At 51.7% G+C, this 25,872-nt stretch overlaps 1 protein-coding gene across 3 annotated transcripts in view; it reads right to left on the bottom strand.

Moving 5' to 3' along the window:
• ADAMTS10 (ADAM metallopeptidase with thrombospondin type 1 motif 10) overlaps window positions 1–25,872 on the bottom strand; it is a 102,671-nt gene that overhangs the window by 16,675 nt on the left and 60,124 nt on the right. For all 3 annotated transcript variants that reach the window (XR_013635032.1, XM_073324036.2, XM_073324037.1), the window contains 5 exons: window positions 23,451–23,592; window positions 17,496–17,603; window positions 13,883–14,028; window positions 13,655–13,718; window positions 11,174–11,276 (listed from right to left, as the gene is read on the bottom strand). Coding sequence is in view for 2 of the 3 variants with exons in the window: in XM_073324036.2 (XP_073180137.1) it covers window positions 11,174–11,276; window positions 13,655–13,718; window positions 13,883–14,028; window positions 17,496–17,603; window positions 23,451–23,592 (563 nt within the window). In the remaining variant the exon portion in view is untranslated. The remainder of the gene's footprint in view (window positions 1–11,173; window positions 11,277–13,654; window positions 13,719–13,882; window positions 14,029–17,495; window positions 17,604–23,450; window positions 23,593–25,872) is intronic.

The following is a 25,872-nucleotide window of genomic DNA, read 5'->3' as shown; positions in this document are numbered from 1 at the left end:
CCCACTGCGTTGCTGTTTGTACTATGGCAGCGCCCTGAGCCCCCAGCCGAGCCTGAGCCCCATCGCCCTAGGTGCTGTACAGGCACTCAGCGAGAGACAGCCCCTGCCCCAAGGAGCCTGCAAGCTAAATAGAGCAGACAGTCCAAGGGTGGGAGGTGCAGAGACTTACCCAACCTCCCACAGCCCGGCATACGCAGAGCCAGGAATAGCCCAACCTAGCTCTCATGGAAGTCACTGGCAAAGCTCCTACGGGCCAGCGAAGGGAGCAGGACCGGGCCTGAAGCAGATACTGTAGCGTGTGTCATTTGACAAGATCTCAGCCTTCAGAGAGCAGCTGAGCATCTGCCGGTGACTGGAAGGCTGTACCCTGTCTCCTACCAACTATGGTGTGTTATGATTTCACCTGCACCGTCTTCCGCAGCACTGGTACTAAGCAGGGCAGCGGCAGGAGATCTGAGGGATTTTTCCTGAGATTCAGTTCTGGAAGAAATTGCAGCAGAAGAACTTTCATCCAGCGAACAAATTCTGAGCCAAGTGGCAAGGTTAGACCAGATGGACTGGCAGAACCCAGGACTGGCTGGACCAGTGGCCTCACTCCTCTGGTAGGGCCCAGAGCCAAGGCGCTCATCCAGACTCCAGGAGTGATCTGAAGCAGCCTGGCAGGAAGTGGGATATCAGTGAGAGGGACGAGCAGGTCCGATCTGTTTTGGAAGAAGGCTGCCTATGGGACTAGACTCATGGCAGAAGCAGATTCCTAGGGTCTGGGGACAAAAAGAAGAGGCTCAAAGTGGCTAGAAAACACACACACTCTCTCTCTCTCTCCCGACTGGACCTGTGCATTCAGGTGTTCACTCAGTACCGCAGTATCCTAAGGCAGGTCAGCAACATGTAGGAGACTCAGGGGAAGAGGCATCCCCCAGGGCTGGGACACAGGCAGTTTCCTCCTTGCGGTACCGGCGATGCTCAGGAGACAGTAGCTCAGAACCACCTAGCTGAGTGAGAACCCCAGCAACTGAAATCTGCAAGTTGTTACTGAAGATCAAAGGGGCAGATGGAGGGAAGAGGCAGCCCAGCTGCTTGTCTGGGAGCCTGCAAGTTCAGTGAAAGCAGATGGAGGGGGAAGGAAGAGGGAAGTTACATGGGGGGCCGTTAGAGGGGAGTTCAGCTAGCTCCGGGCAAAGCCGTTGAAAATGATGCCTGGGCTAGGCACTTGGTGAAGGGGGTTGCATTATCCCGGACTCTCTGAGAGCCAAGGACTATCATCTACCGAAACTCTTTCCCTTTGACCTCCCCTCTATCCTTGAAGGATGCTGGACTGACAGTGCTACAATCAAATCACAGGCCAGGGACAACATGGGCAGGAGCCATACAAGCTTCTCCTTCAGGCTCACCACAATGTGCCTCGACGCTGGCTTGGGGGATCCTTTTTAAAGGAGAGCGACTCCACAGCACATTCAATCCTCAGCTTCCTGTCTGAGCTCACCAGGAGTGGCGATCGACTCTGTCACACCGACCCCCATCCGCTGGGCACTCCACTGAGGCCACCAATTCATTTCACAGAGGCCACCAGGCAGCCGACAGCTGGGCAAGGCCTTTAGGTGGGCTCTACCCTTGGGTGGATTTGAACTTGTGACTGGAAGGTCAGAGGCTCAGTGTCCCACCCTCTAGCCCTTGAGACAGCTGGGCCTCTGCCGCTAGTTTAGTTCTCTTGGCCACAGCATCCCAAAGCTCCTGTGTCCGAGAGTTCCTTCCCCGAGAGCCATTACCGTACGAGACAAGTCTGCATGCTGTTACTTGACGTATTTTAGTGCCAGCAGGTGGTGGCTTCCCACGAGGATAGGGTCTAGTGATTTGGGCTAGTTCAAGGGCTAAGTGCCTGCCCAGACCATGGCCACAGGAGCACCTTTGACTGGCCTTTACTGAATGTATTTGATACCCTTGTCTTACTCTTCTCACTTCCAGACAAAACCACCCCAGCCCTTGCAGCCTCTCCTCCGCTGGAACCTCATTATCCCCTCCTCCCCCCGGAAAGCAGCTAAATCATGACACAGCCTTGCTTCCTCCCCCTTCCCTGTCTCCTTCTCCATTTCAGCAGCTGTGGGGTCCTCTCGCTCTTTCCTAGAATACTCTCTGATTGCCGCTGTCCTATGCCCAGCCTTCAGTGGCCCAAACACCTAGCCGCAACTGGCCCACGGCGGAATCATCACGGGCTCAAAAAAGCAGCCAAGACGGAAAATGGGAATGAAAAATGTAATACAACGAAGAGGAAAAAAAAGGGATCAGGGATTGGTGGCGTGAAGGCCAAATTTCTTCCTTTGCCTCAAGTGCCCTGGCTTTGTTGCAGCACCTACAGAACGGTGCAGGGCGTAAGAACTCGGGAGCGAGAGGGAAAAGCTGGCAGGTGTGGATCCAGCTCTGGGGGGAGGCTCTGGAGTTTCCTCCTGGCCTTCTCCACATTACAGCCCAGGAGGGTGGTTTTTTTCTTTCGCTTAAATCCTTCAGAATTCAACCTTCTTTCCAAGGGAAATCAGCAACTAGAAAAAGCGAGCGAGCGAGTCCTCGAGCTGAGGCCAGCAGAGTCTGGCTCCTAGCAGGTCAATCAGGGGTAAACTCCCTTTAGGCTCAGCTGCCGATGGAACACCAGCATCCTGTGTCATGTCTTGGCGGTGGCTATGTGCAAAGGGAGCCCAGCCAGCAGGCAGGCAATCTGGCCGAGCAGGCTAGTCCGCTCAGGTGACTATAAAATCCCAGGCCTCCCGGCCTTCTGCTAAATGTGCCTAGCTTATTAATTTTATCTGAGGGGAAAGTAAAACTGGAAACCGTTCATTTTGATCTACTGGGTTGTAACCGGTTAGGCAAATTGACAACCCATTTGCCCAGCTCAATGGGCAAGATGCCCCAGTAGAAGGGAGCAAGCCAGCTTGGGCTACTGCATGGGAGATCTGCTCACCGGGGTGAATTATCCAGGATAAAATGGAACAGAAGCTCCTACAGTGGGTGTCTATGCCCTTTCCCTGGCTGCTTGTACCAGCTACCCTGCATGGTTATATGCAAATACCAAGCAGCTAGTGTCAAGTTGTGCCATCCCGAGAGGTTTGTCTTGTAGATAAGGGCAGCGGACTAGGAGTCAAGAGAGCTGGGTGCTATTCCCAGCTCTGCTGCTAACCTATTGTGGGCAAGTCATTGCCTATATCTGTCTCCACTCCTGCCCTTGGCCTGTCCTGTCTGTTTAGACAGTGAGCTCCTTGGGGCAGGGGCTGTCTCTCACTCTGTGTCTGTGTGGCACCTGGCACACGGGGCCCTGATTTAATTGGAAACCATTGTCACACACAGAACATTTCACCACGGGACCACGATGCCTCCCCGTGGCTATGATGCATCCCCCTTTATGCCTCACGCCCTGGGCCATCCTACGGTTCCCTACGGCTTGGGTTCCGGTGTGGAGGGGTTGGGGGGTGGAGTGGCGGGCAAAAGAGCGGATCTATTGAGAGGAAGCACATCTCGGGGGGCCTCCCACAGACTGCTCCCTGCCAAAGCTCAGGATGGCCCAGGGTCTGAGAAATCGCCCTGTGAGCAGAGGATGGTTTATTGGCATCTTCCCCTGGCCAGCTGTTTGGCGGGGGATTTGAGAAAGGCTTGCAGCTGGGAGAGCTTTTGTTAAAAAAAAAAAGGTTTTAAGTGCAAGGAAATTGAGAGAGAAACCTTCTCCCACACGGTTCTCTGCCTCGCTCACTCAGGGCCTCATCCAGAGCCCACTGAGGTCCCCGACAGTCTTTCCGCTGACCCCAACGAGCTTTGGATCAGCCCCTAAGCACGCCGCTTGGCGAAGGCTTCCCAAGCTGTATTTGTCCAAGGAAGCTCATGGCAAGCAGGCTGCGCTCCTGCGAATCGGTGGCAGCACCGGCCGGTATCCCGGCGCAGCCTCCAAGAGAAATAAACAAACAGGCCACGAAGCAAAGCCGCTCGGCTCCTTTCTAAGCCAGAAAACAGGGAGCTCGTTGCAGCCTTCTTGCTATTGGCATTAGCCGCGGGCATCCTGATCACCCCCCTTCAGACAGGGATGGTCCCTCCTAGACCACTCTGCCCCAGCACGGGCCACGGAGCACAAAGACTCGTCCCTTCTCCCGCAATGACTGTTTATGATTTTGCAGCATCGGTAGCTCCGGTTTCGGTTCGTGCCGTGCACACACAAGGCAGAAGAGCTCGCCGTCCATCGGGGCACAAACAAGCCACTGCTAAATGGGAAACGGCTCTGCGGCTGGGACCCGATCTGGATCTCCCCGGCAGCGGTGTAAAGCCTGGTGGCGGAGTTACTTCGGATTGGCGGATCCGATTCTGGTGGTGGTTCATGTATTTGGTTCCTCAGTGGAGGGAAGATTTAAAGAAAAGAAAGCATGCGAGCTGCTGTGCAAATGAACTGATCCCCAATGGTTAATTTGCGGGCTGCCGCCAGGCTACATTCTGCTGTGATCACGTAAACAGCAGGGCCAAGCCACAATTGTATTTGGCGGGGGGAACGACTGAGCGATGCAAGAAGAGGTGCCAGCTAGGAAGTAGGCGGCAATGGCCCAGCCTGGTTCTGGGGGGTGCTGCGCTGCTCTCTAGATACCATCATCCAGCTGAGAGGTGAAATGGAATTTCATGGTACTTGGCGAGCCTTAATCCTGGTGTCCTGGCCAAATTCCGACTTGGGTTATTGCAATGGGCCAAATTCTCCCCTGGCTGACGTGCTGGGCCATGCCACTGCGGCAAACTCTGCATTAACTTACACCAGTTGAACCAGCGACAGGAGTCACTAAGGGCAGAGTTAGCCTTCAGACTCCAAGGGGATCACAAGGGCAGGCAGTGCCAGACTTGTCCCATTCTGTTTAACTGATTCGCACCCACTGCTTCCCTGGGCTCCTGTGACACTCCTCACTTCCTGTCCCAATTCTGAGGAGTGCTGGCTCACTCCACGCCCCTTGCCTTTCCATGGGGGGGTCAAAGGATCTCTGTCTATCCCTTACACACCTCACAGGGACGCTATGGGGCTTTCTCAGTCTTTGCAAAGGGTTTGGAGATCCTCCGATGACAATGCAAATTAACGAAATAACAGCGATACTGAGAACCGACTGGGCATAGCCGCGTGGAACAAAGCGGCTGGAGTGGCTGGACTGCACGGGGCCGATTAGCGCTTTGCCGTCTCTGTCTTCCGTGCTTCGTCCCGACCTGCCTGACTCCCGCTGGTGGCTGGCCGTGGCTTTCACCAGCACTCTTCAGAGAGGTGGCTTTCACCACCCTGTGTGTAAAAGCAGGTACTGCCCAGGGATGGGGGCAGGGGAACCCGAGCGGCTGCGACTTGTCGCTGCTGCTCTCCGGGGTTTCCGATGCTGCGGTTTCTCTTTCCCTCAGCACTGGATGCTGTGGAGTAGCTGAGCTGGCTCAGCAGGGCTCCCAGGCCATTCAGTAAGGAATGGAGGAGTGACTTCTGCCCCTGGTGTGGGTGTGTGTGTGTGTGTGGGGGGAGTGGCCCAGTTCCACATTCTTAAAGTCCATTCTGGGGGGGCCTTTGCGAACATGCTCAGTGGGAGAACAGACAGAGACCAAATCGGTGACCCCAGGGGCCTTGCTGACAGCTTGCTGGGAATCTAACTGGCTTGCGAATTTCAGAAAGACATTTCTAAACAGCAAAATTCAAACCCAGTCCTGAATTCTCCCCACGTTCAAGGGGGTTTGGATCCAGCTCATCCCCAACTAAAGGCACTTCACTGTATTACCTGCCATATTTGTTTGCACTTGCATCTTTCTGGCTGGATCAATCGAAATGGCTCGTGGGCTGCATTGACCAGCAGGGAAGTTTTGCTGATGATCAGCTTTCTCCTGACTGCAGGGGCAGGGGCTGGTCATACTGTAGGGTCCTGTGATGCTCCTTTAGGGATCGGGGCATGCTTTGGGCTTCCCCCATGTGGAAGCTGAGGGCCAGATTTTCAGAAGCATTCAGTATCTGGCAGCTCCCATTGTTCTCAGTGGAAGGGACAGGGAGGGGGAATTGTTCGCAGGAGTCAGTGCTGGGTGATGGGCTCTTTTGAAAACCTGGCCCTGGCTCTGACTCCAGCTGAAGTGACCATGCCCTGAGAAGAGGGACACTGCCATGTCTACCAGGAGTAACGCTGCTGCTCATTGCGAGCGGCACGGCCACGTCACGTGGCCTGCGCTTGTCTGAGAAGCCACTGACTGCGGGATTCATCTGGGGCCTTGCAAAGTGGCCCTGCTCTGAAAGGTGACTCTGGAAAATGGCACAATGGGATCAGGCTCCATGCTAAGATTGCTCAGTTTATGAGAATGGGGTGGTGGTTGGGGGGGTCGCCTTTCTGTGCCGTGTGGTTCACCTGCTGGGATCATCTGGGTGCATTTCATCTAATCAGTTCCTTGCCATTTCAAAGTCAGTGGGCTCTTTGATCTCTCCTGCTCTCTGCCTGTGGCATAGACTCCAGTCACCTGAGGACTGAAATAGCTTAGTTTAACTAAGGCCTTTGGGTTTAATACAGGGGTGAACATTAATGGCTTGTGTTATACAGGAAGTCGGATCTAATGGGTCCTTCTGGCCGTCAACTCTATGATATGGGTTATTGGTTGTTGTTTTTTACCTACCAACACTACAAATTCAACTGGGCTCTGAGATTCAAGTGGGACTCTTTACTTCTCATACATCCTGGCCAGGAATAAAGGTCTACTAGCCTGAATCCTGCCTTCCTTAATTATTACTATGTATTAATTTAAAGAAAAGTGCTAGGCCCTTTCCAAACCCAGAGAATCAGTCCCTGTGCCAAAGGGCATCCATACCTAAAAGCCAAAGATAGATGAAAGAGGCCAGGGGATGCAACATACAAACAAAGGGCCTGATTCTGCTCCCTCCTACAGCAGCGTAAACCAGTTCCACTGAAGTTAATAGGGTTACACGGGAGTAAAAGTATATAAACAAGAGAAGAATCAGGCCCAAGGATGGCAGATCTTTTGTTACCCTATTGTCTTCAAATTTGGCCCTCTCTTACTAGGCAACCTTTCAACTTCATTGCAATTGCTTGGGGTTAAGTGAGATCAGAATTTGGCCCTGCATCTCGAATGGAGGTAACCACTTGTGTTGGCCATGCTGAGCCAGGAGAGAATCCAGCTCACTCTCTCCCAGCCGAGTTGGCTCTGCAGGGCGAATAGGGTTGAAAGCTTCTTTGTGCTGAGCAGCCCTGGCTCTGAATATACCCAAGGGGTGGGTTTGCTGTGTAAGAAGGAGCCACTTTCCCCCACTCCTTTTTCGGGGCAGAACCATGCTGGTTTGTTGGCTTTCTAGGTGTTATTCTGCACCAGCTCATAGGCAGCTGGGAAACCAAAAAGACTGATGGGACAGAAGCTCCTGAGCAACAAAGGATCATGGGTAAATGGTGTGAAAATTCCATATTTTGAAAACTAGGCTGATCCACAAAACATTCATCAGGAACACCAAGATGTGTGTTCTTCGACTTTGGTCCGGTCCATCCAAAGTCAATAAGAAAGAACAGCCATGGGTGCTTGCATTTACCCACAATGCTTTGCCGCAGAGGACGTGTTTTGTTCCCGTCCCCCCCTTACCTCCCCCAGGAAGGAATTAAAGTGCATAATAGCTTATGATGAGCAATCTCTCCTGTTTTCAGCAGACCCCGCTTCCCCACCCCGACCCCATGAGCTGCTCCCCGCTCCCTTGGCTCTGACATTTGCCAAGAGCCAAATGAATAACTAAGTGAATAAAACAAAATAAACAAACAATTAAAGCCACATTCCAAGAGGTATCTGCTGACTGTTAAACTTGGACAGGCTGAGCTCAGTGCTTCTCACTGGGTCTGTGTATCCTGCACTCCCAGGGTCTGGGTTCCAGGACTGTTATAAATCACCACCAGGAAAACACGCCATACCGGCCCCATGCAACACCCAACCTCAATTCGCCAGTGACCCGGCAGCTGGCGCCAGGCTTGCAGCTGACTGCTCCTACCCTCCCTGGGAACCGGCTCCCTCCCCCAGCTGAGCCACAGGGATGCTCTGTGCCTTTAAACCTTGCTAATAAAGACAAGGGTTGGCCCTAAGCAGGATCTTGCCCAGCACAGGGCCTCCCTCCCTCCCTGTCCCATGCAATGGCAGCCATGTTGGCGAAAAGGTGGCATCCCGGTGCAATCACACGCGGGACATCTTGATGACCCTTGCTGGGGGAGCCGGCCAAGATCTGAGAGCCGAAGCTGGTTACCTCAGACAGGAGCCTATCTGAGGGAGCTAGTGGAAGGGGGAACAAGGAGCCAGAGGCACTTGGAGCTGGCTTTACCAGGTGCTGGGTACCAGATTTCCCTGCAGGGTGAGGCAGCAGCTCCCAGAGGGTCTATCCCAAGATGGCACCAGCTGAACGAGCAGAGAGAACTATGGGAACTCAGAAGAGACTCCAGGACGGAGCAGAGTATGTCCCAAGGGTGGAACTGATGCCTGGGAGAGAGAAGGGGACCGAATCCCTCTCCTGTCCAGCAGCCAGACAGGAGGGAGCACACCCCAGACCAGCTGGGCGGCAGAAAAGGAGAGAGAGAAGAGCATAATCCCTGACGGATCCTTGGAAGCTCTGAGGGAAAAATATCAGATGCAAATGGAGGCACCTGGACAGGCCACTCGGCCTCCTATATCTGGGAATGTTGAGTCTGCCTCTTATTCGCTCAAAACAACAACATGGCAGATGGGATTGCCTGAGACAACCTCTTCCTCCTCCAGACAGACACGTAGCAGGCTCCCCTCTGGGGTCGCACCATGGTCTTCAGCAGACTTGCTCCCACTCCCAAAGGACACCCAGCATCACTCCCTCTGAGCTACCCTGATCCCTGGGGAGTTGGCCGGCCAGGCACCATTGCTGGCAGGGTCACCTCAAACCAGCCACTGGTATTCTCATGCGCAAAGCAAGTTGCGATAGTCCGGCTAGCGCCACCATCCCCACTGAACTCTGGGGCCTTCATACGGGGCCCAGTCAGCATTTGCCTCTCAGTCCTCAGTTTCCCTTTCTTGCACTTTGGTGGTCGGGAGTGTCCTCTAATAATACTGACAACAGTCACCATTCAACATGCTCTCTGTCATTGTAAACTAGACAGCATTATCACAATGGACACAGTACTGCCTGGCTGTTCCCAAGGTAGATGGAATACCTTGGTAATATCTAGCCAGTAGCTGGGACAGTAGGTTTGGATTTGGGGTACCTAGGTTGTATTCCCACCTCTGCTGGCATGACCATAGGCAAATCGCTTCCCTTCTGCGTGCCTTGCTTTCCCCATCTGTGCAATGGAGCTAATGACACTGACTTGTCTTTGCAAAGAGCTTTCAGGTTTGTGCATGAACCGGGTGCATAAGAGCAAAGTATTGTTATTATTAGTTATCATCACAGCCAAAAGCAAAACCAGGATGTTTTTAAAGAGCGACAACTCCCCAGTGCTTTGCAGACATTAACTTATGATGTCTCGTGTCCTCCTCAGAGGAAGAGGAGTTTTATCGTCTTATTTTTCAGATGGGGAAACTGAGGCAAGGAGCAGGGCAGCACCTTACTCAAGGTCACAGAAGAAATCAGAGTCAGAGGTAGACTGGAATGCAACCAGCCAATAGTTCACTGCACCAAGCCCCGTAGTCAGACACTAGGCCACGCCTATCTCTCAGCTGGCACGGAGCAAGAGGTCCAAGCAAGTATTTCAACTGCATTTTCCACTGTGAAATCCCTCGGGGGCATTGTCTGACTTATTGCTTTGCCATTTTATTACATTTTTATTGATCCATTCCCTGCAGCCACAGCACATCTGTTCCTGATGCAGGGTCCCCCCAGGGAGGTAAGCTTATTTACACAGCTGCAAAGGAGTTCCCCAGTCAAGTTCATTAAGTACATGAAGGAGACGCACTGTTCTTTCTCGTTATTAAAAGATTTCTGCCACACAGATCTCCCCCTACCTCCTCCCTTTTAGCCAGTCACTTCTACAAGACCCGTTAGAACTGACTGAAGAGACGAGGGGGGCACTGCTAGCCACCAGCTATCTCAGAGGGTAGACTCCGCTCTCTTCCCTAGTTGGGCTGGACACAGTCTAAAATGCCAGGTGGTGAAACGTGAAATCTGTGCGTGTGAGTGAGCCTAGTGCATTATGGGAAGAGCTGGGCAAACATTTCCCAGTGAATAGTTTATTTGCTGAAAATTACAACTTCAGGTCAACCGAAATGGTCCACCAATTTCGGTCGAATAATTTAGGCCAGAAAAAAACCCAAGGGGTGGGTGGGTGGAATTCTGAAGTAGTCCAACCGTTTCAATATTTTTCAATATAAAATGGGTCAACTTTTCATTGAGGAACAACATCTCATTTGGAAATTAAGCTAAATTTCTCTAAACAACTCCCCAGAGGGTAGAAACGTACCCATAAATGGAATGTTTTGTTTTTTCATTCGACCCCAAACAAAATTTGTCTGGTTTTACATTCTGACAAGAAACACTGAAAAACTCATTTCATTTGACTCAAAAATACCCTGCCTCCCCCGCCCCGGCACCAATTGTCCATCTAGCCCTAATTATGGGAGGATTTCCCTTTCCCTCTATGCCCATCAAGTGTTGGCCACGGCCAGAGGCTGGGTAGTGAACTAAAGTGAGCAGTCAATACGCAACTCCTGGTTTTATGTCTCTGGTCTTCTTGTTTATACCACTCAGAGATTAAGGAACAATCGGATCCAAAGAAATAAACTAAACAGCCCCTATCCTTTTGGATTTTTGTCTGCATAGCTAGGAATTTAAAAAGCAACTGCATAGAGTAACACGAACAAGAGCAGGAGAACTGCTAGGTAGTGTCATCATGCCAGTTTCTGGAGGAGAACAATACTTCCATCAGCGAAGTGTGTTTCCACTTGTCACGCAAGAGTCACTCTAAATGTGGATGCAGACAGCTTTTAAAAAGGGACTGGGATGCCACAGGAACGGGGGACCCCTGGAAAGACAGATTTGACGAAATGTGCGAATCTGCAAATTTGATGAGTTTGCACATCCCTGCAGAAGGTGTGAGTGAGCTCCTATTAATAAGACTCTGCTCCAACTCCGGCTGCCAGAGCTCCCGAGGCCCAGAGATGCACTGGGGAAGCAGCAAGAGGACCATTGCCGAACAAGTCCTGTGCCACTCACCTCCTCGGTACGTTTTCCAGGTGTAGTATTTCCCTCGGAAGGGGATGTTGTCGAACTCGGCGCACTGCAGCTCTCGGAAGTCATGGGAACCTGGAGGGCAGTCCTGCGGGACACAGATTCAAGTGAGATTAGTGGCTTCCCTAGAGCCTAGTGGAGAGCCAGGTTGACCATGCATAAGACCTACAAGGAGGAACTGCCGTATCAAAGCAGACCCATGGTCCTTTCAAATGGGCATCTTGCTTCCAACAATGGCCAATGCTTGGCACGTCAAGGAGAAAGCCAATAACCCCTGCCAGTGATGTCCCTGGCCAACTGTAGAGTGCTATAGCATGGGAGGGGCATCTTCTTTCTAAACCCAGGGGTAGCATGAAGGCCAATGGCACCTGCCATTGGATCCCAACCAGCATAGGCACCGACTTCTCCTCTGCCCAGTGGGTGCTCAACCCCTGCCCAACTCTGGCCCTGTCCCCATTCCACCCCCTTCCCCCAAGTCCCCGCCCCGCCCTGCCTCCTCCCCTGAGCACGCTGTGTTCCCACTCTTCCCCCTCCTTCACGGAAAGTCCTAACTGCCACCAAACAGCTGTTAGGCGGTGGGCGGGAAGCGCTGGGAGGGCCGGGGAGGAGCAAGGATGTGGCGCGCACAGGGAAGGAGGAGGAGGGGGCGGGTGGAGCTTGGCTGCCCGTGGGTGCGGAGCACCCGCTAATTTTTCCCCGTGGGTGCTCCAGCTCTGTGGAATCATTTGTGAATCATGTTAGGGGCCTGATACATAGCCAACTGAAGGCAATGGGAAGGCTCTCAATGACGAAGGGGGAGGTTCTCAAACTGGGGGTCGTGGCCCCTCGGCATTGCAAGGTTATTAGGTGGCGATCACGGGCCACCCAGCTCTGAAGGCAACTCTGTTGCCAGCAGCAGCGCAGAAGTAAGGGTGGCAGTGGAGTGCTAAGTCTGCTGTGAAAAGTGAGACTGGCAAAGTTTCTTCGCGCCCCCCCAGTATTAAACAATCATCATTACAAAAAACAAACTTTAATGCTTATAACAATAATTCAATACAAACGTGTTTTAGTCTTAATTTAAAAGTGGCAAGAAAAGGTACATTCATTTTAAAAAACAGGGTCATAAATTTAGCATTTCAAATAATGTTAAATATAAAAATGGGGTTTTAATTTATAAGGGGGGCTCACACTCAGAGGCTTGTGTCGTGAAAGGGGTCACCAATATAAAAGGTTAGAGAGCCACCGGACTAATGCCATCAATGTCACTAGCAGCCTGCAAATGAATATAAAAGTCACAATGGTTGGAGAATTGCACAGATACAGACTGTGATCTGAGAGCTGGCAGCAATGAAATCCCAGAATCATAGACGTTAAGAGATGGCAAAGGCTCTATTCAGTGGCTCTCAACCTTTCCAGACAGGAGCCTGATTTGTCTTGTGTACCTCCAAGTTTCACCTCACTTAAAAACTATTCGCTCCCACAATCAGATATAAAAATACACACAAGTGTCACAGCACACTACTACTGAAAAATGGCTGATTTTCTCATTGCTACCCTATAATTATAAAATAAATCGACTGGCATATAAATATTGTACTTACATTTCAGTGGATAGTATCTAGAGCAGTATAAACACGTCATTGTCTGACATTTTAGTTTGTACTGACTTCGCTAGTGCCTTTTATGTAGCCTGTTGTAAAACTAAGCAACTACCTAGATGAGTTGATGGACCCCCCTGGAAGACCGCTGCACACCCCCAGAGGGACCCACACCCCTGGTTGACAACCACTGTTCTAGGCCATTCAGTCACTGTCCTTGGGACAGATGCAGGATTGTCCTCTACCAGATGCCTTCTAGTCTAGCTTTACGTTAACTTTCCATTGGCCTCTTATAAGGCTTTCACCCCTTCCCTTGGGACACTGCTCTGCGGTTTAATGGAAGATTTGAGGCAGGGACTTTTTGTTATGTTTGTCTTCAGTCCCTAGAATAGTGGGGTCATGATCCCTGACTGGGGCTTGGAGCCGCTATTCCACCACAGTCATCAGCATTATCTCAGTGTCAGAGAGTTCCCCTCAAATTCTCCTTCGTTAATTTCACCCCATGGTTCCTTGGCCTTGACTCCATCGACCACACCAAATAGCTCCTTTCCTGTCCCTGTGCTGAACCCCTGCCAGTATGTGTAAGATGTTGCTGCACCATCTCCTCACTTAGCCACATCACTCCAAGCTTCAGTCACAACTGAATCCCTCTGATCGTCTTGTGGCTCTTTTCTGCACTGCCCCCAGCTTGTCAGGGTATTTCTGCTTCTGTGGATGCCAGCACGGTACCCGGCATCCCCCGAGCCATGCAGAGAGGAACGACCATCTCCCTGCTGTGCGATGTAACCCTTCCCCCAGTTGCTTTGGCCTGGGTTGTAGTCGTATCCCATTGCAGAGCCATATCTGCCTCACCGTCCACCACCCCCCTGAGAGCACCTTTGCTACTTACATCAGTGTTGCATGACCGGTAGCGTTTCCGTTCGCCCAGGCAGTACTTCCCTCCAATGGTCGGCCTTCCAACAGAGAACAAGAGGGGAGAGAGGGGGCGAAGTGAGATGGGTCGTGCTGTGAAGGCAAGGATGCCCTGTGCTGCTCGCAAACTGCGGTGGCAGGGCAGGAATCCAGGGTGCTCCCCAAGGCGAAGGGCTGCATTGGGGAGCGCGAGCAGTTTACCTACCGTGGGCTGTCGCAGTGGCGGATGGATGACGATACGCCTCCCCCGCACGTCCTGCTGCACTCCCCCCAGGAGGACCAGGCCCCCCAGGCACCGTCCACTCCCTCTGGCCGCGTCCCGAAGGGCACACACTCCCTCTTGTAGCACCACTGGGGAAACACAGAGCGTCAGCGTCCGAGAGCGCATGGCCTCCTCGTGGGCAGCTCGTCAGGCCGGCGCTGCCCAGGGGACAGCCGGGATGGAGCAATGTGAGATGGCCAGGAGCGAGTGACACTAAGCACGGGGCCCAGTTCGGCTTGTGGAGGTGCAGGGATGGGTCGGACAGGGAGGCCTCCGAGGTGCATTTTAGGGGGTGGCAGGGTGGGCTCTGGAATTTTGTCAGCTCTTTGGAATCATAGAATCATAGAATCATAGAATATCAGGGTTGGAAGGGACCCCAGAAGGTCATCTAGTCCAACCTCCTGCTCGAAGCAGGACCAATTCCCAGTTAAATCATCCCAGCCAGGGCTTTGTCAAGCCTGACCTTAAAAACCTCTAAGGAAGGAGATTCTACCACCTCCCTAGGTAACGCATTCCAGTGTTTCACCACCCTCTTAGTGAAAAAGTTTTTCCTAATATCCAACCTAAACCTCCCCCACTGCAACTTGAGACCATTACTCCTCGTTCTGTCATCTGCTACCATTGAGAACAGTCTAGAGCCATCCTCTTTGGAACCCCCTTTCAGGTAGTTGAAAGCAGCTATCAAATCCCCCCTCATTCTTCTCTTCTGCAGGCTAAACAATCCCAGCTCCCTCAGCCTCTCCTCATAACTCATGTGTTCCAGTCCCCTAATCATTTTTGTTGCCCTTCGCTGGACTCTCTCCAATTTATCCACATCCTTCTTGTAGTGTGGGGCCCAAAACTGGACACAGTACTCCAGATGAGGCCTCACCAATGTCGAATAGAGGGGAACGATCACGTCCCTCGATCTGCTCGCTATGCCCCTACTTATACATCCCAAAATGCCATTGGCCTTCTTGGCAACAAGGGCACACTGCTAACTCATATCCAGCTTCTCGTCCACTGTCACCCCTAGGTCCTTTTCCGCAGAACTGCTGCCTAGCCATTCGGAAAGGGAGGAGGAGCCCTATTTCCACTATTTCCAGAGCATTGGGGTGGGGGGCGGAGAGAGGGAGGGAAGGGCAAAAGTGAAGATATTGGGGCCTGGATTGACCCTCCTGCCATGAGCCACTGCTGCTCAGGAGCCTTTGGATCGGCAGCCCCAGGCCACATCCAGCCACTGAGGCAGACAGTGGCCATGTATCCATTCCCCGTGCCCAGGGCTAGCTGGCCTGTTCTTCCCAGCACTTGCATATTCTGACCAGCAGCAGTCGGGCGACCAGACAGCAAGTGTAAAAAATCAGGACGGGGGTGTGTGTGTGTGGGGGGTAATAGGTGCCAATATAAAAAAAAGCCCCCAAAATTGGGACTGTCCCTATAAAATCGGAACATCTGGTCACCCTAGCAGCAGTGGAGGAAGGAAAGAAGCCTGCCCAGTCACACGGGGCAAAGATTATGTCAGCTCCAACACCCCAGAGTCCTGCCCTTCTTTTCTCTGACTCATGTCTCCCTCCCCAGCTCTTCTGCGATCTGCCTACAGAGGGTGCCAAGGAGCAGAACAGGCAGTATGGCCTGGACCCTGGGGTAAGCGTGAGCAGCAGCAGCTCTTGGTACCAGACACCATGCAGGAGCCGATTCCCAGAGAGCAACTACGACAGTCCATTGGAAAATAACACAGAGAGCCTCGAATCTGGATTATGCAGAAATCTCAGGGCTGCCATAACCCAGAAGGCTGGTGAATCAAGAGAGTAGGCAGAAGACATCTTTATGTACCACTTAGAGCACAGCAGCGCCTCTTTCCCCTTCAGTCCAATCTCTGATAGCCAAAACCCTTTGCTGTTTCTTACAGCTTGATCCTTATTCCCCCACCAGCCAAAAGGGGAAAAGACAGCGCAGACCTGAAGGTGCAGATCTAGCAAGGTGTTCAGAGTTCGGGGCTGGCCCAGCAAGCAAACCAAGGAGGGAGACAGCCAAACTCTGGATTACCAGGAACTTTGGCTAACCGGGGTTCTGAAAAAGCAACCTTCAGTTGAAGGTTATATCAACCAAAGACCTCAAAACACTTCATAACCATTAATACATTAAGCCTCACATTCCATCTTGAAAGATTGATCGGTACCATCATACCCATAATACAGATGGAGAAACTGAGGCATACAGAGGTGAAGTGACTTGCATAGGGATATATAGTGAGTCTGTGTCAGAGCTGGGAACCCATGAGTCCTGGGTGCTCTAACTCCTCGACACATTGCCTCTCTTTGGAAAGCTGCCAATCACTAGCTGAAAAAATGACTGGTAGAAAAGGGTAAAAAAAGAAAAAATTACTAGAAAAAAAAATCATGAAAAATTTTTTTTTCTCATGGTGTATGGCCAAGCCTGACCAGCAGGAATGCCCAGTTTCTAGGTGCTGTTTAATACATTTCAATCTGATTTACAGCCGAACTGAGTGGACCATTTGCAAGGAACAACAGGCTTATCAATTTCTGCCTCTTTTTCTGCCTGAAACTCACAAACCTATTAATGATTTGAAACGGTTCTTGAATTTCTTTGCAACAAATTTCCCCCTATTGGAGAAACTCATGTCCATTTCATTGTGAATGTTCAGAGCCTGATTCTTCATCATGTACATCTTGCAAACGGCACGTTAGTCATTAATAGCCAGATTTAGTCACCCTCGTCACCCTGTCTGCATGAGGTCCCGGGCAATGGAGAACCAGGACGTCAGTAGTCAAGCTCTGAAATTCATGCTGGGTTAGCTAGTCACGTGGTGTTGATCCTCTTCCCTGATTGGGTGGCAAGCAGCTAACCAACACAGCGTGAATGACGACCTTCAATTTCGACCTTCAATTTCACAGCCTGACGTTAGCACTCAGCAAATAGCCGTAAACGTCACCTTACTCTAATATCGGCAATGGAAATCCTGAGCGAACACAGAAGTGGCGTGGATGCTGCCAAATCACAACTCACTTTCCAAATAAATAGCCATGGCAAAAACCAAAACCAAAACCGTCCACGCTCAGCTGACTGGAAAAAGTGATGGGTTAATAACACTGAGCTTTATCTAGCCCTTTTCAGCCGTAGATTTCAAAGCGCTTCACAAGCCATTATCCTTGCTTTACAGAAGGGGAAACTGAGGCATAGAGAAGTGACTTGCCCGAGGCCACCCAGCAGGCCAGAGGTGGGAACAGAACCCACATCTCCTGAGTCTATCCATTACACCACAGGGCCTACCTACCGCTGGATTGTGCTGTGGATAATTCTGCCATCAATAGACTTTTTGGGCCTCATGAGGGGGGTAATATAGTCTCTCACTTGAGCCTAAAATGAGTTGAAATTCAATTGTGCTCCTTGGTAGATTCCAGCCTTAATCTCCCCTCCACACTGGGATGCAAGAGGCAGGGGTGGGCACACAGTGCTTTTAAATCGCTCACCAATGCAAACAGTAATCACACGAATCATCCGACAATTGCTTCAACCATGCATTGTCAACTCACTCTGGGGCCCTGGGCTTCCTTACCCCCTTTTCAATGGTATTGGTTTGGCATATGGTCCCCTCAGCAGCCGGTATGCTGTTGGTAATGCAGCGGTTGCTTTTGCTCAGACACCATAACTCACTGCAGACTTCCTGGAAAGGGAGACGTGGTCGGGGCGGAGGAAAGAGAAAAAAGAAACAAACAGATTAGGAATCACTTGTGCTCGCAGCAGCTAGGATTGCAGTAGCAGCATGTTGGTGTCTTTGAGAAGCTCCAGCTGGTCTGGGACATTCTCATAATGGAAAGATTTTCAGCAGGGAAAATACAAAGATGGGGTCATATCTGGAGAGGCGCTTAGACCTCGCAACGCACACTGAGTTCAGCCCCTCTTGGGATCTGGCCTGAGGATATTTCTGGTTCTTTGGACGCCATTCATTGTCCATTCGGAGACATGGGAGCAGAGCTTTCAAAGATTTGCACCTGTGTTGGAAGCACCAAAATGGCACTAAGGCAACAAACTGCGCCTCCACCACATCTGAACTCAGTTTTTAACAGAGGATGCCTCGCAGAAAAAGTGTCTCCCAGGATTACCCGGTACATCCAATTCTAACCCAGTGCGTCCAGCCCTTCCCCTTCTCCCAGTCCTTTCCTTCTGGGGTGATGCTCGCGGGAATGTCTCCTTCTCTGGATCTCCATTATGAATGATAAACACGAGGGAACAGATCCTGGCCCCTCCTGGTGCCAGGTGGATGGAGATCTGTGTTTACAGGGCAACTGGGAATCCCCAAGAGGTGTAAAGCTGGTTTAGATGGTTTATGCCACTTTTCTCCTGGCTCCCCCAAACACCACAGGAAGTCCACTGTCCCCAGATGGTGTAACGGTCCTTAGGGGACTGTTCCCGCTGGAAGAATTTAGATCTGCCTTTAGGAGGCTCTCAGTTATGCCAGGTGCTGAACTGGCCTTCAGTCAGCTCCAGGACTGGAGGAGACAGAGGCTGGCTTAGAGTCTCCTTCGCCTTTTCTCTCATCAGGTCCTGTCCTGAGTGCATCTCGGCCCTAAAATCCCACTCCTCCTTTGGAGCAGCTCTCTATCCAAGTTCCAGCTTCTCAAACCCAGTCCCACCATGACCCCTCCTGGGCTCCAGGCGAGCTAAGCTCCCCTCGGCTGGGCCTTTTCTCCCATCAGTCCATTTAAACCCCACCCAAAAGTCAGTTCTATCACAGAGACTCTGCAAATCCATCACAGCGGCTCAACTGGAAAACGCAGACCCTCGGAACCTGCTCTGGGCCCCAATCTTTAAATCCAGACTTCAGCACTTGCAAACCGCAACGCAGCATCTAAGGAGGGTGGCTGAGTTGGTTGCCGGATCTCTATGGTGGCCCTATGGTTATTAGAACAAGCCTATTACACAGAAAATGACTCCCTGGGGGGAGTTTAACTAGGTTTGTGGGTATTTAAAACAAAATTATAGTTTGTTTTTTTATTATGGTAGAAACACGGCCTGAGATGTGAGAACAGGAGCTAAAGGGCCATGGCCCTCCATTAACCCAGCCTCGGCAGGGCAGGGATATCCGGTATGCTTGTGGTGAATAAAGGCTTTATGGCGTGGATTGCAAGACCTCTTAAAACACTGCCACCTACCAGCTGAGTCCTTTGCTCCAGCCACTACACGGCATGAACAGAGCGGCAGACCCGCTTGGCAATGTCCCAGCAAACAGGAAGGGGGGGGGTAAGCAGCACTTGCTGTGGCCGCAGATACTGGCTTTGGTGAGTCTGGCAGCGGCCAAGATGACCAGGTGCTGGAAGGAGGTTGGCAGCAGAGAAGTGAAGGCCACTGGCTAATACAGAGGGAGGACCAAATGGGATTCAGGATCTAGGGAAGGTGGCTGCTGGGCCTTCCCCAGAGATGCAGGGACAATGGGATTTGGAATCCAGTGCCATACGCACAGAATCAGGACTTCATCAGAGACACGGGGCTTACGGCACGGAGGACCCGGTGGCACGCACATCACGCTCTCAGCCCGGCCGGCTGTGATCGAGCAGGAGAGCTGAGGCCTTAGCTATGTTCAGCCAAAGAAAGCCTTCGCTCATCAGCACTACAGGCTTAGTGCTTAGGATTGCCAACGCTCCAGGATAGTCCTGGAGTCACCAGAAATTAAAGATTAATCTAAATGAAAGATTAAGTCGTCGGATGAAACCTCCAGGAATCTGTCCGACTAAAGTTGGCAACTCTACCGGTGCTGCTGATAGAGAACGAGGCAAAACCCTCCCCCACTCTGGCCTCCCCCTGCATCCCCAAAGCGGCAGGACCTGACAGTACCACGCTCATGCAGGCCGCCAACCTGCAGTCAGGTGATAGGCCATTAATCCCGCCTTCCTCTCTTCTCGGAGCGCTTCAGTAGGAAATTCTTTGGCCCCAGTGCAGGCAGCGCTCAGAACAGGAACCGACACCCTGTGATCATCAATGAACTTGTTCAGCAAGCGGGAAATCCTCCTGATGGGTGCCGAAGGGGGCAGGACACTGTGGTGCTGCTCCCGTTGTTACTAGAGTTACCATACGAGGGGACTAAGGAACAAGAAAACCGCAGCATCCTGCGGTGATGGCCCAACACCCTACAGCGGCTGGGCGTCTCAAAGGTCTGTAAAGGATTCCGGCACCCAATTCCCACTGAGGTTCAGTGGGATGCGGGCAGGCGCCTAACTCCCTTAGGCAAATCCCAGCCTATAACATAACTACTGCCCCTGATTAGAGGAAGGAGAAGTCATCTCTGCTTATTGATGTGTCTAACACTCTTCATGCCTGTTCGCCGATACGGGGATGGGAGAGGGAGTCGGCTCCTTCTTGTGCATCATCAACAGAATTACTTGCTAAGCTTCTACCAGATACATCTGGGCAGCCCACTGAAGGGCAGAGGCTCCACAGGCACCACTGGGTGCGTCTACACTGTACACTAAGCCCAGGCTCTGACTCTGGTTTGATCCTAAGCCCCCTTAGGTCCCCACACCAATCAGTCTGACTTGGGTCACCCAACACTTAGGACTTGGGTTCTAGGACCCTGCTAGGGGAGTGGATCAAAGCCTGAGTCCCACTGTGACTGGGTCCAAGCCCTGTCATTTTGCAGTGTGGACGCAGGTTGAGCCACAGACCTGAGATAGGTGGTCTGTGTGATGCAGGACGGACAGGTTAGCACAGCTGGGAGACCCAGCTCCAGCAATTGTAAACCCAGGTTTACATTACAGTGGGGACACAAAAGCACAGACCCGGGTTTAGTGTGCAGTGTAGACAGACCAACGGAGGGCAAAACTGGAAGATGACCTTTCTGTAGTAACTTGCTTTTTACATGACGCCCATCACTATAGTAACAGAACTCCCAGTAGGGCTGCAAAGGTGTCACATGAGGACACAAGTCTCCTTACTCGTGATGAGGAGCAAGGAGGAAAGAACCCAGCTGCTCTCAGATTCCAGGCTGCAGGGCTGGCAAGAAGAACAGAAATCTTTTCACACATGAACGGGGCACATTGGATCTAGACTCAGAGAGAGAGAAATAAACATGGCATCGACAGACACAGTTTCTGTAGTCGCTGTTCTGGGTAGAACTCTACTTGAATTCATTAAGGTGAATAAGGAATGTGGAGGTCCTTGGGCATCACATGGTTATGGGAAGCTGTAGTCTTTGGCCCCATTACTCTAGGATACTGCAGGTGTTTGTTTTTCTTTTTTCACACAGGAAGCATCTACATAAGCTAAAAACGAGCTGGGGAATGGGCATGTGAACTTGGAAAGGTTCCAGTCCACATTTGCAAGTACAGTAACAATCAGCAAAGCCTCCCTGCTAGTATCAACCCTTGTCCATGGATTCATTTAAGACACTTTAAGGCCAGAAGGGACTGTTAGATTATCTACTTTGCTCTCCTGTATAACACAGATCATAACATTTCAACCAACCTTGACTGCATTGAGCCCAGTCACTTCTGCTTTAGTCGAACACACGCTACAGAAAAGCCTCCCATCTTGCCTTGAAGACCTCAGGATATGGAGAATCGACCACTGCCCTTGGTAGTTTCTTCCAACGGATAATCACCCTGACTGTCAGAAACGGGGGACTTATTTCTAGTTTGAATCTGGCTTTAGCTTCCCACCGTCAGTTCCTGTGTTCTTCCTTTCTCTGCTAGATTACAGACCCCGGTGAGATATCCCGATGAGTCCAAGCTGATTGATAATCATCTGTTTTAATCCTGCCAGTCCCACAGATCTGACACGGCCACAGGAGGGTGAGCAGGATTTTCTTCTGTCTTAAGCATCAGGTCAAATGACCAGTTAAGTTCTGATATCAGAATCGTTTCGGTTGCTGATGATGCTAGAAGCAGAGAGAAACCAGCGTGGCCATCAGATCCCCACAATGAGCTGATGGTGGCTGCCAATGAAAAAGAAACTCACTTTGCCTTGTAAGCAGAGTGAACTGCCGTGGAAGCTGCTGATGGATGCAGAGACGCCATCATTAGAGAATCGTCCTCTGGGTCATAATTGCAGTAAGTGAATTGCATCCAAGGGGCTCTTTGTGCATCTCTAGAGCAGGTGACGGGCCTAACTCTGATCTCAGTTACACAGGTGTAAATCCAGAGCCACTCCATTGGCTTCTGTGGATTTCCTCTGGATTTACATTGGTGTAACTGAAATCAAGATCTGGTCTTACTGTCTTTTCTTCCGGGCTGTTTTTCTTTTCTAACCCTATGTTGGCTTCCCCCACGGACCCACCAGTGGTGAGCAGAGCTGGTAATTTTACTTTAGCCTCTGCAGTTTACTCCTCATTTCTCCTTGGCCTCCCCAACGCCAACAGCTTGAACAGACCCATTGTGTGATGCCCTCTGAGACCTGCAAACCGCTCCTCCATTGATCGGTGTGGAGGCCTGAATCCCAGGCCACATCCCCAGGCTGAAAGGCAGCACCCAGCCCATCTTTTCTCCTTCCTCTTGGGATGGTCTGAGTCTTGTACTTTTCATGCTGGAAATGAGTGAGTTTTGAATCCCTCCACCTCCTTCCCCATCTAGGGTGAGTCCTGCTTCCCCCCACTAACAGGACACACTTGCACTTGTCCAGCTACATCCCTTCCAGCCTGACAGCAGAGCTACTGAGGCACCTTACTGCTGGATTCAGCCTCCTACCCAGGTGAATCTTCTGTCCCCTCTATGGGAAACTGGGCCTTTCACACACCACATTTAACCCTTTGGTGCACAGGCCTCCCAGCTGAAGTTCCAATCAGATGGGCTGTTCAGACCCAGCGCAGGAGGGGAATGGATCAGTTATGGCAGGCATCACTTCAGGGACAGGCCCGGTGGCCGATACGGTTCACCTCCAGAGGAGCCTTGCCTCCCACAGCAGACATTCCCTGGCTTCAAGCAGCTTCCCCCTGAGTTGATTGGCTGAGCGTGACAGAGGCGGAGGGGAATTCCGGGAAAAGGCAATGGCTGGTTCATGTTCCAAAGCACTTTCACTGCTGGCATCTGAGCGAGACCGATCCTCTGTGAAGGGCATGTGCCAGTCTCCCCAGGAACGAATTCTCACAGGAGGGGTTTCTCCTCCTAATCGCACGTGTGTGAGGGATTTCTCCAGCCAGCTCCCAATAACCGCGATGAAAATGACCAGTGTGACCAAACCCCGGCCATCACCCACCATCTGCAGAGTGGATCAGATGAGAAGACTGCCACCTGGACTCCAGTGAGGACTATGGTGCCCCCTCGGCAGCAGGTGAAGCAGGCGAGCGATTTGCTTCTGCCAGAGCTGAGCAGATGGAAACCGAGCTGAGCTGAGCTCACCCTTCGCAGACCTGACCTGGCCCCTTCCGCCCTTTCCCAGCAAAGCTAACGGGGAAAGCGCTTTCGTTTCACGCAAGCCAGCAAAGCATCGTGGGAGGTGGAAGAACGGCCCCGACGGCCCAAGCCCTTCGCGGCCCAGCCCTCCACCCCCTCAGAACCGATAGTAAAGCAGGAAGGCTCTCTACCCCGTATTTACACTGGCGAGATTTAACTCCGTACTGGAAACGGCACTGCTCATCCGCGTCGTAGGCCTGTCCGGGAGCCACCGTTGGGTAGACGAAGTCTTGCTTGGGAGGAGCGTTGTTCAAGCACAGTCCCATGCCTGAGCTGGAGAAGAAATAGAGAATCACAGATGGGAAACCTGTGCAGACAAATGGGGTTATAACCAGCCGGCTGAGAACGAGTGGTGGGCAAACAGCTACCGGCTTGGAGGTTTGGCTCAGGTGAGCCTGGGCTACCTCACCAAGCAGCTGGAGTCTGCACAACCAGGATGGAAACCTCAGTGGGACAGGCTTCGTCCAGGTCACGCAGCGCCTCCACCTCCAGACAGAGCTGGGAAGTGCAGAGGCTGCTGGGAAACTGACATGAAACAGGCGGACAAATGAACCAAACCCTTTGGAACCTCACAAAAGGATCCATCTGAGTTTTCGGCAAGGACCCAAATATTACAGTGATGGTAGCAGTGGAGATACCATAGACACAGGGACCTAGAGCTTCAGACTGGTTCTCCTGCTACTCAGACGGGAGTTGCAAAGCCTGGATCTGAGTTTCAAGCTTTTCTTGAACTCTAGGCCATATGGTACTGGGGTTTCAGGTCTACCCATTGTGAAGTCTGGACTGATGCACTCACTTCCCACGGGCCCCCAGGCAGAAGGAAGAGAATAAGAGAAGGGAAGGGAGTGGGAAGGTTAGTCCTGTGACCAAAACGCAAGGCTGGAGCTCAGAGGAACTGGGGTCTGTCCCCAGTGACATGCTGGCCGACCTTGGGCAAGTCACCTAGGGCAAGGTTGTCAAACAGGTTGGCCTAAACTTAGGCAGCTAAATCCATGTTTGGGCCCCTGAGTTTCTGAAGATGCTGAACACACCCAGCCTCTAGCGGCTGCGGCAGGATTTGCGTGTGTTCAGCTCCTCTGACAGGCCGCTTCCATTTAGGCACTGAAATATGGGCTAAGTTTAGGCACCTAAGTTTGCAAATGTTGGCCTTAATCTCTCTGGAGGGGAGTGAGGTGCCCAATTCGCTGTGACTTTCAGTGGGTGCCTAACTCTCACAGGGCCCTTTGAAAAGTCAGCCCTCTATCTGTAGGCTGGAGATAATTATACTGACCTACCTTACAGGGGCAATTTTGGGACTTACTTAATGTTGATAAAGTGCTTGGAGACCCACCCTCTGTAAGGGCAAGGTACTAAGGCTCTGATTCAGCACATCCTTAAATTTTGGTATATAAGTGTGGTTGTGTGGGCTGCTGGGTTTGAAGCACCAGCCGATGGGCTTTGTGTCTTGTTGCCCACCCCGCTAAGCGATCCACTCTGACAGCTGGCCAGTTGGGTATCAGATCCGACAGAGAATGCATGGCTGGAAGGAGCAGGTCTGAGTGCAGAGCTTCTGTGCTTCTAGGGCCCAGTATCAGGTGCTTGGAGTTAGCTGGAGCCCTTCATGCAGAAGGAGCCACATGGCACAAAAATGCTACAATTAACAATGGCTGGAACACTCCTGCTTTTCCCAGCTTGCCCCTGTGTGTGCCAGGCCGTTGTGGGGATGCCCAAGTTTTGCAAGAACTATGCCTTTTCCTCCCGAACCACGGTCCCTCCTGGCTGCCATGTTCTTTTCTGAAATCAAGTCTCCAATCATCACTCCCATGGCCTTGGGTTCCATGGCCGTGTCCTGTGGCACAAGAGGACCGTGCAGGTCCATGCATCTAAGTGGGGGTGGATGGAAGGGATGGCAAAGGGGACTAAAGTCAACTCCCCATTCCCCGCCAACCAATTGAGACTCTTCAGGGCTCTGTGACAACAACGGAAACCTCTTTGGTGAGGCCACATTTCTCCAGCACTATCAAGGGAACACTCTTTGCCATGTTCTGTGTGCAGAGATCAAGGGGCTAAGAGGGAAGGAGTTCACTGCAGCCAAACACGAGCTGCCAGAACTGGAATTTCATGGTAAAGCCTCATGTCCCAGCCAAGGGGAGGAAAACTTGGGCCCTCGGGGTCCCATCGGAAAGGTTTGTGTTCGTTACATTCTTTAAAAATTGCAACTGGAGGAGTCTTTGTTTTACCCCTTACTCTAGAGGGCTTTAATGCTTGGACCTTTTTAAGACTGGACCAGTGGCTGATGACCCCAGTACACTGTTTGCTCCTATCCAGCTTCGGTTTAAAGTTAACACCATCTTTTTAGCAGAGACAGGGGTCCACATCACACCAACAACCCACCATCGCAACTGATGCTAACCAGGGCCTCTTTGATAGGAAAGCTGAGGACTGCATGGCCACAAAAATGGAGCCTTCTTGTCCCTGGGAGTCCTTCTTGAGCAGGTCTGCAGTGCATTGCTAGGATGGGGGCGATTTTCAAAAGCACATCAGTGGCTTAGGAGCGCATGTCCCATCAATATT

Source organism: Lepidochelys kempii, chromosome 25, assembly GCF_965140285.1.
Source record: "Lepidochelys kempii isolate rLepKem1 chromosome 25, rLepKem1.hap1, whole genome shotgun sequence".
In the NCBI taxonomy this organism is placed as follows: Eukaryota; Metazoa; Chordata; order Testudines; family Cheloniidae; genus Lepidochelys; species Lepidochelys kempii.
The sequence above is the reverse complement of the archived record's forward strand: the minus strand, read 5'-3'. Positions and strand labels throughout refer to the sequence as shown.